At 41.7% G+C, this 16927-nt stretch overlaps 1 protein-coding gene and 2 non-coding genes across 6 annotated transcripts in view; all 3 read left to right on the top strand.

Moving 5' to 3' along the window:
- Positions 1–16927, top strand: part of dysf (dysferlin, limb girdle muscular dystrophy 2B (autosomal recessive)) — a 133854-nt gene that overhangs the window by 29783 nt on the left and 87144 nt on the right. For all 4 annotated transcript variants that reach the window (XM_030075602.1, XM_030075600.1, XM_030075603.1 and 1 more), the window contains exons 6-25: positions 35–291; positions 2408–2536; positions 2735–2797; positions 2967–3017; positions 3248–3278; positions 4156–4271; positions 4511–4637; positions 4732–4835; positions 5364–5432; positions 5660–5703; positions 7039–7121; positions 9949–10064; positions 10541–10654; positions 11566–11743; positions 11879–12003; positions 12206–12312; positions 12458–12653; positions 14340–14486; positions 14639–14770; positions 15540–15706. In XM_030075602.1, the coding sequence (XP_029931462.1) occupies positions 35–291; positions 2408–2536; positions 2735–2797; positions 2967–3017; positions 3248–3278; positions 4156–4271; positions 4511–4637; positions 4732–4835; positions 5364–5432; positions 5660–5703; positions 7039–7121; positions 9949–10064; positions 10541–10654; positions 11566–11743; positions 11879–12003; positions 12206–12312; positions 12458–12653; positions 14340–14486; positions 14639–14770; positions 15540–15706 (2356 nt within the window). The remainder of the gene's footprint in view (positions 1–34; positions 292–2407; positions 2537–2734; positions 2798–2966; positions 3018–3247; positions 3279–4155; positions 4272–4510; positions 4638–4731; positions 4836–5363; positions 5433–5659; positions 5704–7038; positions 7122–9948; positions 10065–10540; positions 10655–11565; positions 11744–11878; positions 12004–12205; positions 12313–12457; positions 12654–14339; positions 14487–14638; positions 14771–15539; positions 15707–16927) is intronic.
- trnap-ugg (transfer RNA proline (anticodon UGG)) lies at positions 6434–6505 on the top strand. Its single transcript has one exon. It is a non-coding gene; the product is annotated as a tRNA-Pro (tRNA).
- Positions 10900–10971, top strand: trnap-agg (transfer RNA proline (anticodon AGG)). The gene has a single exon. It is a non-coding gene; the product is annotated as a tRNA-Pro (tRNA).

The raw sequence follows: 16927 nt of genomic DNA, 5'->3' as shown, positions 1-16927 counted from the left end.
AGAAACTGAAACATCTATCTATCTATCTGCTCAGTGATTTCTCTGGACACCATGGGCGAGGAAGACACAGAGAGCATGCTGATGCTGGAGACCACAGAAGATCAGGGCCCCGACGATGGACGCTCCATGGTGATCGTCGGCCCCCAAGGGCCCACAGGCCAGGAAACGCCGACTGCCCAGACCCCCAAACGCTCCCCACCCGCCTACAACGCCCATGGAGGGCTAAAGAAGAGGAGGAGGGGGGCCAGCAGCCAGCCCAAACCCCTGCCCAACAAACCACAGGACATTCAGGTGGGTGGCTTCAGGATATCTCAAAACATTATGAACGGATCTGCATGAAACTTGGTGCAAAGGTTCATCATGGGCCAAGGAAAAAAATATTCATTTTTCACATCACTCAACCAAAGTAGGGTGCAGAAGTGGTTATGGCATTCATGCAACATAGTGAAACTTTTCGGAAAAGGCTGGTCATGTGGTGAGGAAGCACAGATTAGCTTTTCACACTGATTGGCTGAGTGATTAACCTTCGATGAATGTCAAACATGCATATCTTTTCTAGTTTCCGTGTCATTTCTACCTTCCTTCATCCCAATACAATGGGGCTGGATGGGTTTTGTTTATTTTTTTGTAGCTAAAAATTAAAACAATTTACATGTGAAAAACTGAACATTCACAGCTCTTTTAAAAACAAGGCCATGGATACCCAGACTAATCCACAGCTGACAGGGCCGGAGAGTTTCATTGGGAACTATTTGGAAAACTGTATCTGTCTGCCTAAATTAGTTTCTGTTTGTTGGGGGCAGATAGATAAAGTTTGCCGATTTTTCATTCAAGAATAAAACTAATTTAAGAAGTTACTGCTCAGGTACTTTTATGTTTTTGACATTTAGTCGATTCTTTCATACACAGAAACGTACAAGGAGTACTACAGCAGAATTACCTTCAGCTGTTATCACCAAACTTACAAGCAAAGTGCCGAAGTCAAAGAGCCCATTCACTCTTCGTGATGGGTGATCGATCACAAGTAGACAGTACAGGTGTGAACGGGGTCCAATTGTGATCCAGTGATTCAAAATACCTTCTAGTGTTTGTAGTGTGAACACTGACCTATACCAACACCCCAACAACAATGAAAGACCGCTTAACTGCTTTGTTGAAGGAAGGAGTGTTTGATAGAAAGGACTGTTGGCGTGAAACTCAAATTTGAATAAAAGTTGTTTTTCAGTGATGTGGTGGCGTCTTTGTCAGGTAACCCTAACAATAGAGAGGTTGGTACAACTCTTTCATGAATAGGCCAGAGATCAGGAACAGGGGGTGGGAGGGGAAGATTAGGAAGACAGTGGTACCATGGAGTGTGGAAAAAAGGAAGAAGAAGGGATGGGAGGGAACAAAATGGGAACAAAACCACCTGGTTAAGGTTAGGGAAAGGTTAGGTTTAGACAACAAAACGGAAACTGGACACAGTCTCGGTCACACAAGAAAGGTCTCGTTGGAAACTGGCATCAAACTTGGGACTTGTGGGTGAAGGTCCGTCAAATGGATACCTTTTGCACTGGTATCAGATACAGAATAGTGTGACCAAACTGCAGTATTTGACACCCTGAGAATTAGAATGGGCTGTCATGTGAGATGCTTGGTAATGCCGGGTGAGAGCTGCGATCTGTTTCGGTTGTCTGTTTGGGATCAGATCACCTGAGACGGATGTTAATACAAAATGTGAACCGGGACAGAGCCACAGTGTCCTGATTTCATGACAGAAATGGTAGAAAAAGACCATACACAAACCCCATAATAAAGAGGAAAAGGTGTCTCATAACTGATTGTTGATGTCCACTGGACTTTGCATCTCCCTCTGAAATGTTTCCTTTTTTTCTACTTGGGGCCAACAAAGTGCATCAATATCCCTGCAATAATCTACAATAAGAATCATCATTACTGTCGTCATAAGAGAAAAGTGATTAGAAATGAAATCAAACCTGGATAATTCAAAATTGCTCTGTGTTGTGTTGAATAATTTGTGGTAGTTACAGTGCCACTGTGTGGTCATTTGAGGTGCTACACTAGAAATATACTGTGGAGTACACAGTAATAGAACAGAATAGAATAGAATTGCTCTACTGCAGCACATGCATGTATACATAACTGTATATAATCCGCATATTTTAAACTGATTTCTTGACCTGATTAATGCATAGTTAGTTATAGTTGTACTAAGTTATTGCGATTAGTTAAAAGCTTTTCATTTTAGGCCATATTCATGTGTTGTTCATATTTTGAACCATAAAGTACAAGGGAGCATTTTCTGCATTTTTTAGACCAAGAATGGCTAGAAAGAGTCTTTTTTTTATTATTTTTAGTAATTTAATAATCTTATTACACGTTTCTTCTTATCTATCTTCCTGTCCAGGTTCGTGTGCGGGTCATCGAGGGCCGACAGTTGCCAGGCATCAACATCAAGCCCGTCGTCAAGGTAACAGTGGCCGGGCAGACCAAGAGGACCCGCATCAGGAAGGGAAACAACCCGGTGTTTGACGAGGTAAACAAATAAATTCTCTATTATCTGATCATCTTCATCTTTGTCATACTATGATATGAGGCAGAAAAAAATTACATATTGCTTCTTGGTGAAATAAATGTCCTGATATCAATATATTCACCAGCATGGGTTTAACATAAGCCTCAATTTATCTTTGAGGCTGTAATGAAAACATTTTTTTTCCTTTCTGTGCTATAGACATTCTTCCTGAACTTCTTTGAGACCCCATCAGACTTGTTTGATGAACCGATCTTCATCACTGTAAGTTTACTTTTCTATCTTTTCTCCTTTACCTATAGCAGTTTTATGCACAATCTCTGTAGGAGACACAGGAATAATCACTGCTCTCGGTACCTCTGCATTTAAAAATATAAATGCTCTAGGTTCTTATGTCACCCTGTGTTTAACGTAAAACCTCTCCCTGTTTCAGGTGTGTGACTCCCGGTCACTCAGAACAGATGCTGTGATCGGTGAGTTCAAGGTAAGCTGCCATCATCTTCGACTTTCAGTGTCCTGTATCTAACAAAGATTGTGTGTGCTGACAGTACTCTCGATTATTGAATACTGGACATATAATGTACATGTAGTCATAACTCTACATGTCTCTGCAGAGATGTTACCAAGACAAGCTCTTATTATGGCTTTTGTTAAGACCACAAACACATTCAGCCAGATTGTAAAGTGAGAATCATCTCTTGAATGTTTTCACAGTTGGATGTGGGGACCGTCTACAACGAGCACAGTGAGTATCGGTTCATGTGCTAACTCCTGGTGATTTTCTCTATTTTAGAGAAAACTAAGTTATTATTTTATGTGAATTAATATTTATTCAGCTCCCAAATTCATTTAAAAGACCAGCGCAAACTGTAAATAAGAATTTTCTGACATCCGCTTAAAGGCACCATAAGAGTTATTCCAAGTTCAGACGTCTGAGTTCAAAGTTCTTAATTCCATGTTCATAATTCCAAGTTCTGAGTTCCAGCTTCTGAGTTTGGAGTTCTTAATTCCAATTTCTTTGCTCCAGGTGTTGATTTGTAACTTTTGAGATCTGATTCCCTGATTCAAAATTCTTTGCTCCAGGCTCTGAGTTCAAAGTTCTGAATTTCAAATTCTTAGCTCCATGTTCTTAATTCCATGTTCTTAGTTCCAAATTCTTAATTTCAAGTTCTTAGTTCCAAGTTCTTAATTCCATGTTCTTAGTTCCAAATTCTTAATTTCAAGTTCTTAGTTCCAAGTTCTTAATTCCATGTTCTTAGTTTCAAGTTCTGAGTTCCAACTTCTGAGGTGAGATTTCTTAATTCTGACTTCTTAGTTCCAAGCTCTGATTTCTAACACCTGTTCCCAGTTTTTGGTTCTAAGCTCTTAACTGAGAGTTCTGAGTTTTGAATCTTTGGCTCAAAGTTCTGAGCTACGGTTTGGACTTAAGAGATCTGGCTTTCGGGTTTTTGAGATTCTGTGTTTATAGTTTCAGGTGTTTCTTTTTTCCCCCCCAAGTCTCATATTTTGAGTTCTGAGCTCCAGGTTGTGAGTTCTGTAGCTGTGAGCTTTGTGGTACCATAAAAGCCCGATGGGACCTCAGCCCTGTCTCTCTCTCTCTCTTTCTCTCTCTCTGTCTGTAGGGCACTGCTTCTTGAGGAAATGGCTGCTGCTGTGTGACCCTGACGACCTCTCAGCCGGGGTCAGAGGTTATCTGAAGGTCAGCCTGTTCGTCCTGGCCGCTGGAGACGAGCCGCTGGTGAGTCCGATCGGACAAGAGGGTTGATGAATGGGAATGTCGGGGTTCAGAAGGTGGATCATTTTCTGCCTGAGACATTACTGAAGCTCTGTTTCTCTGTAAAAGTCAGATTCAGTTTGGATGTAAAGATGCTTCACACCAAAGAATAGCAAGACTACCAAAATAGGTTGCAAATTATATTTTCGCATATTTCTGCATCTTTATTCCATTGTATTTATTTCATTGTGTGTGTCCTCCAGCCTGATAAGCGTGAGTGTGTGGAGGATAAGGAAGATATTGAGGGGAACCTGCTGAGGCCGGCTGGTCTGTCTCTCAGAGGAGCCGTCTTCAGCCTCAGGATCTTCAGAGCCGAAGACCTGCCACAGAGTGAGTCTGCAGCTCTGTGTGTGTGTGTGTTCTTTGGAAACTTGTTTTATCTTTCTTACTTTGCTTCAATTTCCTCTCAAACGTCTCTCTCCAGTGGACGATGCCTTTATGGATGGGATGCGGCAGATTTTGGGCTTTGACAGTAACAGGAAAAACCTGGTGGATCCGATGGTGGAAATCCACTTTGCTGGCAAAACGGTGTGTATGATACTTCCAAAATCTTATTCCAACCCCAACAACTATGAAAATGAAGAAATAACTAATATGGAAGTTAAAATATATTTTTTGATTCAGAGTGTGCTGTGTCACAGAATTGGGATGTTGCACTATAAATTTATGTGCCATAAACCAACACTAAAAAAATTCTCAGCAACATTTGGAGACTTTTGCTCATAATATGTAATGAAATATCCAAAATTTAAAAAACGAAAAAACAAAACATGACTCCCACTCTGCCATACTGACAAGCACAGGTAAAAAGACATTCAAGTCATTTCCATGTAAAATAATTGATTTTTAACAACAGCATCATATATGTTTTTCCCATATATTCCCATTGAATGTCAGGCATTTTCCCCCCAAAATGGATGTATGGCTTATAGTGTTTTGAGACAAAACATGATCATTTAGACTATAAGTCAATAAAACTCTTTACTGAAACCAAAACTACTGAACTAGCAGTTGCATTTAGCACAGTGACCCTTTATCGAGCTGCTTTTCCTGCAGGTGTGCACCAAAATCCTGGAGAAAAATGCCAATCCACAGTGGAACCAGAGTCTGAGCATGCCTATTAGGGTGAGACACACACACACACACACACACACATTGAGTGTGATCAGAGGGCTTTTTCTGCCTGCTCAAATCATTTACAATCAAAGCTAATCATGTGACTTGTTATTGTGCTACTCTGACGTTATGCTAGCATGTATGTTGTATTTCAGTCAATCAATCAATCAGTCAATCAATCAATTGCTATTACTTTCCCTGTTTAAAATAATTTTAAATATTTTTTCCCCTCGCAGTTTCCTTCCATGTGTGAGAAAATGAGGGTCAGGATTCTGGACTGGTAAGTTGACATAAAATGATAAAATGTGCTTTTTTAACTGGTTTTACACTTCTTACTTAAAGAGTCTTTTCTAACATCCCTCGTGTTTCCATCGGATTTCAAAGACACTGGATGAACTGTCTTCTCACACAGGAAGTGACATCATGTTATCTGACATTTGGATATCAACCTTTTTTTCAAAGCAGCCATTTTGACGTGAAAAAGCACACGTGTTACTAGTGCCATTAAAGGCAGAAAGAAGCCGATTTGTCGTTCTGCTTGGCGGTTACCTCGCTGTATTTCCTTTTTCCGACGATTTCGTAGCTTCCTATTGGATGTTGTGCTATCAATCTGGCACTGCACTGTCCAGATTGGCTGGGAGTTTCACACCCGCTGCCAAAAGGCCAACACCCAGAAGACTCCCGAGCTCAGCAAAACAAGAAACTCCAAGCAGGGTACAGCGTCTCTGCAGATACACACACCAACACACACTTCTAGTGGCTCAGAAGTGATGATTGAGAGGGATTGTTGTTGTTTGAATCTATGACTCTATTTTTTTTTTCTTTTTAGGAAAATCCCACTCTTTCTGTCTTTAATGAAGGTATGTTTTGGTGGAACAGAGCCAGGGTACTGTTAGTGTGCATTCACTGGAAAGGCTCTGCTAAACTTAAACTTAACCTTAAACTTAACCTAAACTTAATTAAGCCTCAATTAAGCTATCACTTTACTTTGTCTTTACCCAAAAGTATGTGGCTCGTTGGTCTGGGGGTATGATTCTCGCTTTGGGTGTGAGCGGTCCCGGGTTCAAATCTCGGACGAGCCCTCACCATTGTCCTGTGTTCAAACCTGGTTGGATCCTGTTGTTGTGTCTCACAGTCTAAATGCACTAGCAATGTTATGCTGTATGTCTTCTGCTGCAGAACATGTCCATAATAAGCAACTGCAGCTGCTGCACTGACCACAGAAACCATGGCTATCTATTTTTACGTCTAGTTTCTCCCCTGTTTACGCGTGGCTAAAAAAAACTACATAGAACTGTGTAAAAAAAAAAAAAAAAGTGCTACAGGATTAAAAATAAATACCTCATTGTACCATTGTACCTCATTGTCCTGGTATTGTGCGTTCATTGGAAAGGCTCTGCTAAACTGAAAAGGCATGTAAACTTAATTAATTTCATTAGCAACACCAGTGTTTATGGTGCTTTTTCATGTCAAAATGGCTGCTGTGAAAAAAGTTTTCAAAATCCAAATGGTTGTCTCTAGTGTCCAGAGGAGCCTGGTGCACCTTTTAGGTCTTTATGTCTACTTTTATTTAGGCTAGCATACTCACATTTTTCCTCTCTCTTCCTCATTGCAGGGATCGAGCCAGTCACAACGATGTCATCGGCACCGCCCACCTCTGCATGTCTAAAATTTCTGCTCCTGGAGGGGAGATCGATGGTGAGGAACTGGTCAGAACTGGTCTGGGCTGGCTCGTACAGATGAGCCTGGACTGGACCGGTTTAGACTGAGCTGGAGTGGACTGGGTTATATTTGTTGACTTGTGCTGGTTTGTTTATCTTGACTGGACTGGATTATCTTTAAGTGTTGTAATCCTGACTGGTGTAAAATGATCAGGTCTGTAGTGCGGGTCAAACTCAACTCACTTAGATTTTGTCTTGACAGGATTATACTTACTGGTTTAATCTGGACAACTTTGGGCAGATGTGGTGTAATATGGTTACATCTAAACTCAGTTGGCCTGGTGTGAACTAATCTTTACTGGCCTGCTCTGTCTGGTTCAGTCTGGTCTGAACCTTTGAGCGTTATTTTGGTCTGAGTTAGTTTTAGGGTCTTACTTTTGAGCACCTTTGGCTTACTCATTGGACACTTTTTGATTTGTTTGGGTAAATGATTGAGCAAGTTGGGGTGCTGTTCAGTGCTTTTGGGTAACTGAACACTTTGAGGTACTTTTGGGTTGTCGGGTTCCGTTTTGTAATGTTTGACCCCATTAAACAAGAGGTTTAGATCCACAGAGAAAAAAAAAACAGGTTCAGATCCAAAAAGTTATTGCCTATGATTTCTAAAAACTGAGACATTATTGAAGAAGCTGGACATGTGCAGGACTCTTGCTTCACTCATGGCCTTCTGCAACCCACTAGAAAGGTGCTCAGTGGCTGAGAAACCTGCTTAAAGATACTATTGGGTTCATTGGAGTAATTAGTTTGACTGTTATTGGACAAGTCTGAAAGGACTCAGCTCAGTCCAGTCCAGTGTTTCCGGCTGCAAAAAGATCAAAGTGCTGATGAACAAAGTGAGGTTCCAAAGTCAAGGTTTCTTAAAGGTTTCTTAGTAGTACCATAGAGATCTGAGTTTATGATTTCTGCCTTTCATTGTTCATCTGTGGTTGACCTAGCAATAATAATAATGATCATGTGAGTAAATGTCACAATAATGAGGCTTATAGTGACTTCAGATTCAGTTTCCAGTTTCAGAATCAAAGATTTGGTTCCTTTTGATTAAAAAAAAAGAGGCGGTGTTGACTCTAAAAACCTGAGGTTCATTGTCCTGCCAGATAGACTTGTGTTTTTTAAACTTACCAGAGCATGTATTTCAGTGACATGCATGGATACTAACCTGGTAATGTTTGTTGTGTCGGACACTGACATTGCTGGAGTGATGCATGGTCAAGCCGATGTGTTCTCAGATTGTGGACTGGCTTGCAGTTGCTTTCTCTGAGTATGAGAAAGACAACAAGCATGGTTTTTTCTCACTGCAGTGTGTGTGCCATTGTGTCTTTCTCTTTGTATGGGAAATGCATATTAATGTCATTGTACTCCACCTGCATCATGGTATGTGATTGAACTGGAGAATTCAGCACACATGATCAGTGGATCACCACCTTTAAAAAGTGAATCACATCAGTGGCCAACACATCCTATAAAGCACCTCGTGCTTGAAATCAACGTAATCATAGTCAAACCACTCATAGATGTGTAAACCTTATGGTGTTATCTGGTGGATTATCTGAGTGCCAAATTTACCACTAGACCCGGACAATTTGGACCTCATGTCTCATGTCAACCCCTGTGAGATTTATGTGTTGAATTGAACATCAGAGAAATAATATTATCTTCCATACAAAGAGAGAAAAATAGAATAGCGCAGCCTGTACTTAGGCCAGGGTTGTGCTGCTTTAGTGGCTGACCTAGTGTGTGAAGGTTTGCATTCACACTGAAACAGATACAAGCCTAAAAAGGACTTTAAAGGTGCTACATGTGGCATTTTTAATTAATTTGATCAATTTATCATGGTAAAAGTAGTTGTGATAACTCTTGTAAACAAGCAAGACCACATTTGAGACATTTGGTAGCCTCTGTCTAAAACGCCTGTATCATTTGTGCTGGTGTTTCACATAATTAAGACTACATTTCCCATAAATCCCAGTTCTGTCACAAGAGCATCAACACGTTGGAAGTGATTTTTTCATATCTTCCACCATTTGCTTGGAAGCTGCCGGAAACCCTGAAAGCTTTTTGTTTGCTCTGTTTGCTCTGGAAGAACAGCGCCCTCTTCCTGTTTTGTGCCGTACAGCAACACAGCAGATTTCCTGACAGAATCCCACTTGCTGGTCAACAATGGAAAATGGAGTCTGTTTGGCTTCATTTGTTTATCATTTGTTGAATTTAAAATGCTAGAAAGAGCACCTTTGATATGGCATTAGGACTTTACTGAGCTCATCGTGAATTTTTTGATTGTTTTTAGCATTTGTGAATAACTTTGCTGGTTCCAGTGATTCCACTTGCTTCACAGTAGTGTAACACTGACTTTAACTAAAACTAACCTCTTTAGTTTTCAGTTTGTGGACTCGTGCATCTGTTTTGCCCATTTTGGTTTGAGCCGTGTTTGATGTCGCCACAGTTTTCCTTTCTTTCTGAGTCTCAACTTTTCTTTTCTGATTGTGAACCATCCTTCCTCTCTATGCATTCAGATGACTTGGCTCCTCGGACGGTCCACCCCGGCAGTACGTCTATCATCTCTTTTACATCGTGTGACACAGTCCATCCCCTCAAGGAAAACACATCATTTTAGTTTTTGCTCTCAAGCTCATGTCTGTTTCCATCTTAACCAAATTCTGTTGTGATTGTACCACTATTTCAAATCATTTCCATCAGTCATCAATCCTTCTAAATCAGTGCTGTTTGTTCCTCCTCTCTGCATTTTCACGTTTGTTTCTCCTTCTGATGATAAAGCCTGTAATCCATTTTGTGTCTGTGTGTCTGTTTAGTGGACGACAGTCTTGGTTTCCTGCCGACTTTTGGTCCGTGCTTTGTCAACCTGTACGGCAGCCCCAGAGAGTTCACCGCCTTCAACGACCCGCATGAAGCTCTAAACCTCGGAAAAGTAAGTCCAACTTTTGTCATATTTAAAGAACAACCCAGCAAACCACATGGCTTATCTACTCTACCAGCCTTTCTGGCACATAAAAGCATCCTGAATAGCATGTCAAATAATTTCAACTGCAGATATAAGTTTTAAACAATAGCACATCATTATAAAATTATTTGTGATACCTTGGTATAAATATGTTGGAAGTGATTTTTCCACGGGCCTTTTACTCCTTCCACCATCTGCCAGAAACTCTGAAAGCTTTAGCTCTGTTTGTTCCTGTTTTGTACTGTAAAGCAACACTGCAGAGTTCTTGCCAAAATCCCACCTGCTGGGAAACTGATGGTCTCCTGAGTTTACAGTAATTTCTGACAATTAATATGGTAGTATTTGTTTTAACCTTTAAAAGATGGTAAAGGCAGTATTTTCTAATATCACAATGTGCAATATTGATTTCCCCTCCCTCTCTTCTCCCCCCGTCCTGCCGATAGGGTGAAGGTGTGGCGTACCGCGGTCGCGTGTTGATGGAATTAACAACAAAACTGGTGGACAAACTGGAGCAGAAAACTGAAGAGATACCACCAGACGATCTGCTCGTGGTGGAGGTGAGAGGGAGTGACGGAGAGATGGAGGAATTACGGCACGACCGCTGGCTCTAATTTAATTTGGAGAGCCAAAATTAGTACATTATACACTTGATCACTGCTTTCTTGTACATAAGACTGAAATACAGACATAGATAGATAGACAGGCAGACACAACTACTACCTTTACCTGGTTGAAGCTGAATGGGAACTTGCCACAATCACTAAACAATCATTTTACGGTAAAGCTTTAAACTCAAATATGTGGCTCGTTGGTCTAGGGGTATGATTCTCGCTTAGGGTGCGAGAGGTCCCGGGTTCAAATCCCGGACGAGCCCTCGGTTTTCACTGTCATCCTGTCTTCAGTGTTTGATGGCCCCACACTGACAGCTGGATCTAAATGTTGTATCTAATGTCCTAAATATACAGAAGCAAAGCATGTCCATTATAATCACCTGAAGGTGGTAGCGATATGCTGCTCATCTCCATTTTTACACAGCTGGCCTATTTTTTTCCCCAATCTATGCACGGCTACATGGCTATCCTGGTAAAACCTACATGGAACTGTTTAAAAAAAAGGGCACAATTTATTTAAAAATAATTAAAATAAATACCTCATTGTACCAGAGGCAATATGAGGCAGCAGTGTAACCTTGTGGGTTTGTTTTTTCTTTTGTGCATTAAAATAAATCAATCAATTTAATGTGTATCCATGTTCCTGTTGTTAAAACGATCTATTTAATTAATTCAGTGCCAGTTGATATAGTACACATGTGGACGGGTCTTATTTTTGGAATAGTTTAAGTGGCAAATGCTTTATGTTACCATTTTCCAATGTAAAAGACTTGAAATTTCCTCAGAAAACACAGCTGGCTCTTTCTCACCTCCTCTCTCTCTCTTTGTCTCTCTCTCTCTCTCTCCACCTCCTACAGAAGTTTCTCAGGAAGAGGAAGTTCTCTCTCTTCGCGGCGTTTTACTCGGCCACGCTCCTCCAGGACGTCGACGACGCGATCCAGTTCGAGGTCAGCATCGGTAACTACGGCAACAAGTTTGACTACTCCTGCCTCCCTCTGGCCTCCACCACCCAGTACAGCCGGGCCGTTTTCGACGGTAAGTCAAAGGTCCTAAAGCGAAAAAAGTGTAGTCCAAGTCGGTCAGAACTGATGATTACCCAATGCAATTTTCTGTGTGTGTGTGTGTGTGTGTGTGTGTGTGTGTGTGTGTGTGTGTGTGTGTGTGTTGCAGGTTGCCACTACTACTACCTCCCATGGGGAAACGTGAAGCCAGTGGTGGTTTTATCTTCAGAATGGGAAGACATCAGACCAAGAATAGATGCCCTCAACATGCTGCTGGCTATCATCGACAGACTGGTAGGCATTGTATCTGTGTGTGTGTGTGTGTGTGTGTGTGTGTGTGTGTGTTCATGTCAAATCTGATGGTTCCAAGGCCTTCAAGGATCCTCAAACAGATATACTGGATATTACACCATTTGAAGAAATCTGATAAGAATTTGCATGTGTGTGTGTGTGTGTGTGTGTGTGTGTGTGTGTGTGTGTGTGTGTGTGTGTGCAGGAGGCCAACCTGCAGCAGGTGCAGCTGGAGGTGAAGGCGGGCAGCGATCTGGAGGAGGTGGAGCAGAGGGTGGTCGACATGTTGGATCAGGTCATCACAGACTGCAGGTGATCGTCCGGCTCTTCACTTTATTTTCTTCCTTGTTGCAGCGCAGGAGCGAGAACAGAGTCATGCACACTCAAATACGAGATGAAAAACAGTTGTGTTGTGTCATTATTGTTATCCTGGCTGTGTGTGTGTGTGTGTGTGCAGTCAGAAGCTGCCCTCTCTGGACCAGTGGCCGTGCGTGACTCCTCTGGACCGCTCCCTGCGTCACGTCCGATCGCTTCACCTGCAGCAGATCGTCCAGGCGGCGCTCGCCCTCAAACACGGCCCGGCCACCGAGCTGTCCACGGTGCTGGAGCAGGCCGAGGACTGGGCCAGCCGCCTCCGCAACATGGCCGAGGAGGTGAGAGACTTCAGAGCATTTATGTTTTTTTTATTTGACCTTTATTTAACCAGGTAAGTCCCGTTGAGAATGCAAGATCTGTCTTACAAGGGAGAGCTGGCCAAGGAACATACAGTATAAAACATACAAAACAAAATATATGAAATATACAGTTGTCCCTCACTATAACGCGGTTCACCTTTCGCGGCCTCGCAGTTTCGCGGATTTTTTTTAGTGCAATTTTGCATGCTTTTTTTTTTTTTTTTTTTTATTACAGCACATTGTGTTCTGCGTCCTGATTGGCTAAGGGACTGTAGACCATTGTCAATCAATCTCCTCCGTGCCGTGTCTCCTGTACAGTACAGAATGCGTTCATTCTATAATACTGGACTTATTTTTCTACGAAGGTTTGAACTTTGAGAGTTTAAACAAGAGAGAAAAGTGAGAAAATGTTAATGCCTGTCTGAGAAAAGTGTATAAAGTGTGTAGTGAGGGGTTTTACAGCCTTAAAACATCTAGAATAATTGTAAAAAATAAAGCTGACTACTTCGCGGATTTCGCCTATTGCGGGTTATTTTTAGAACGTAACTCCCGTGATAAACGAGGGACCACTGTACAGTATTTGGCTAAGAACCTTAAATGTTTATTTATTCCTTAACTGTTTATTTATTATTTATATTATTTATATCTTTTTATTTATATCTTTTATATCATTTATATGTAGTTGATATACATTCATTCTGTTTTTAACTATTGCAACCATCTGTATATTTCATATTTACCATTTCATATTTACATCTGTATATTTCATATTGTTTGATGTTTAGATTTTTTACTGTATAGTCTTTGATAGATTTTTTTTTTTTTTTACTGTATTTACTGTAGTCTTTATAGTCTTTATTGTATATTTTTTTTGCATTTATTCTATTTCATTTTTTTTTTTTTTTTAGTTTATGTTTCCATTGCTGCTGTAACATAAGAATTTCCCAGTTTGGGATCAATAAAGTACATTCTGCCACCATACCCTTTACTATTTTTTTTAAAAAGCCCTAAGCAGATCAGTCTACAGTTGATTCCAGGCAGCAGGGGCTGATAATCTGAAAGCTTTTTTTGCCAGTTCAGTGCAAACCTTAGGAGCGGTCAGTAGTAAAGAGTCAGTCGAACACAGGCTGTAAATACAGGCTGCAACCGAAGTATGCCCACCTCGTCCTCCATTAAGAGTATTAAAAAAGCATTGACTTTAATACTCTCAAAATAAGGCCTTCAAAGCACTGAATTTCATTTACAAATGTCTCAGTTTTTTTCTTGTCCTAATACTCTATTAAACTCTATTAAATTCAAGTACTTTGGGTACTAATTCTTTTCTAGGGTTTATAATCCATACAGATTTTCCATTACGCTCTTCATAACTTTGCCTGTATGGCTATGAAGTTGGCATTAAATTTCACTCTAAGTGGTGTTGAAAAGGTCTGAAAAAGTCTTAAATGTAACTTGGAGAGTGTGTGTGTGTGTGTGTGTGTGTGTGTGTGTGTGTGTGTGTGAGTGAGTGTGAGTGATGTAATCCCGCTGGGTAATCTAACCTTCTCAAAAGCCTTGTGTGCAATGGAAGGCCTTTTTGTAACGCGAGTTTATTGTTTTATACTGAAATTAGTCTCTCTCTCTCTCTCTCTCTCTCTCACTCCCTCTGTCTCGGTGTCTCTCGCCCAGCCTCAGAACAGTCTTCCAGACATCGTGATCTGGATGCTGCAGGGTGACCGCCGGGTGGCGTACCACCGCATCCCGGCACACACTGTCCTGTTCTCGCAGCAGCACTGTGGGAAACACTGTGGAGAGCTGCAGACTGTCTTCCTGAAGGTACACACACACACACATGCGCACACACACACACACACAAGTGCCTTTATGCATTTTGTTTTCTGAACTTAAATTTGACTGACTCTATCACTGATTAAAATCTGTGTGTGTGGCTTATGTGTGTGTGTGTGTGTGTGTATGTGTGTGTCCAGTATCCACAGGGCACCGGTGGAGAAGCCAAACTTCCTGGTCAGCTGAGGGTCAAAGTCTGGTTCGGATTGGCTGCCGATGTCAAGCATTTCAACCAATACGCTGAGGGGAAACTGTCTGTGTTCGCTGAGACGGTGAGAGACAAGCACACAGACAGACAGATGGACAGACAGACAGATAGACAGACAGGTCCACATGCAGCAAAACACAGTGCTTCCTCTATTCATTTGGCAGCGGTGCGCCACAACAAGGAGGTTACCACCACGGTGTGAGAAACGTGAATTCAAAATAAACATTGTACCTGCATCTTAATATGATCTAAAACTAAAAAAAAAAAAAAAAAAAAGCAGTCCAGTGTTTGAGTACATTTCAGAACCTGTACTTTTACTTGAGTTGAAGCAGTACTTCTACTTTCACTAGTCTTTTTTTCCCACAAATATCTACTCCAAATACTACTAATTCTGCAACTACTACTTGTTTTCTCCCACTTTTACTACTGACACTGTGACTGCTGCTCCCATTAATATTACTACAAGATAGAACATAACAAAATAGAACAGAATAGTATAGAAAGCCTTTATTGTCATTGTACAAATACAAAAAAAGTAGAAGCACCACTCCTGATCAGTGCAATTAATAAGACAATTAAAGACAGACAACAAACACACATCCAATCCATAAACTTAAATAAATACTTAGAATGGATATTGCACTCGCATTGTGTATTTAAAATGGTGTACATTGTACATAAAATGTTGTGAATTAAAAGTTAAAAGCAGCTCAGCAGATGATGTGTATGTGTACTGCAGCATGAAAGATGAAACAGATACAGATTTTTAATTAAATTCAGTATTGTTTCATGTCCGTCTCTCTCTCCTCTTCTCTTTCCCTTTCTCCATCCAGTATGAGAACCAGACCCGGCTCGCCCTGGTGGGTAACTGGGGTACTACAGGCCTCACCTACCCCAAGTTCAGTGACGTGACCGGCCGAGTCAAACTGCCCAAAGAGAGCTTCAAACCCTCGCCTGGCTGGAACTGGGCCGGCGACTGGTACATCAGCCCAGAGAAGACGTAAGACATTGTTTATGTGTGTGTTTATGAGTGTGTGAGAGACGTAAAGAGTGGCAATTTTGCAGTGTTACATACACTTGATGTATCCACAGAATTAAATCAAGGTCGTAGAGTTTCTTTTATACCAGACACAAACAGGTTTATTCCTACCTTACATCTGTGTAAAGTTTAGACACTATGAATCTACATGGACTATGAGTTGAATCGAGGACAGCTGGATTTTCCCGATTGCTGAAGATGTTTCACTTCTTATTCAAGAAGCTCAAACAAGAAGTCACCTGACTCCAGGAGTGAACGGCAGTCGATATAATCACCTGACTCCTGAAGTAAATGACGGTTGTTGGGGGTTTTAGGGTCACCTGACTCCAGGAGTGAACGGCAGTTGTTAAGGTCACCTGACTTCAGGAGGAATGATAGTCATTAGGGTCACCTTAATCCAGGAGTGAATGATGGTCGTTAAGGTCACCTGACTCCAGGAGTCGACGGTCGTTAAGGTCACCTTAATCCAGGGATGAACAGCGGTCGTTAAGGTCACCTGACTCCAGGAGTGAATGACGGTCGTTAAGGTCACCTGACTCCAGGAGTGAATGACGGTTGTTAAGGTCACCTGACTCCAGGAGTGAATGACGGTCGTTAAGGTCACCTTAATCCAGGAGTGAACGATGGTCATTAAGGTCACCTGACTCCAGGAGTGAATGATGGTCGTTAAGGTCACCTGACTCCAGGAGTCAACGACGGTCGTTAAGGTCACCTTAATCCAGGGATGAACAGCGGTCGTTAAGGTCACCTGACTCCAGGAGTGAACGACGGTCGTTAAGGTCACCTGACTCCAGGAGTGAACGACGGTCGTTAAGGTCACCTTACTCCAGGAGTGAACGACGGTCGTTAAGGTCACCTGACTCCAGGAGTGAACGACGGTCGTTAAGGTCACCTTAATCCAGGAGTGAACGACGGTCGTTAAAGTCACCTTAATCCAGGAGTGAACGACGGTCGTTAAGGTCACCTGACTCCAGGAGTGAATGACGGTCGTTAAGGTCACCTGACTCCAGGAGTGAATGACGGTTGTTAAGGTCACCTGACTCCAGGAGTGAATGACGGTCGTTAAGGTCACCTTAATCCAGGAGTGAACGATGGTCATTAAGGTCACCTGACTCCAGGAGTGAATGATGGTCGTTAAGGTCACCTGACTCCAGGAGTCAACGACGGTCGTTAAGGTCACCT

Source organism: Myripristis murdjan, chromosome 18, assembly GCF_902150065.1.
Source record: "Myripristis murdjan chromosome 18, fMyrMur1.1, whole genome shotgun sequence".
Lineage (NCBI taxonomy): Eukaryota > Metazoa > Chordata > Actinopteri > Holocentriformes > Holocentridae > Myripristis > Myripristis murdjan.
The sequence above is the reverse complement of the archived record's forward strand: the minus strand, read 5'-3'. Positions and strand labels throughout refer to the sequence as shown.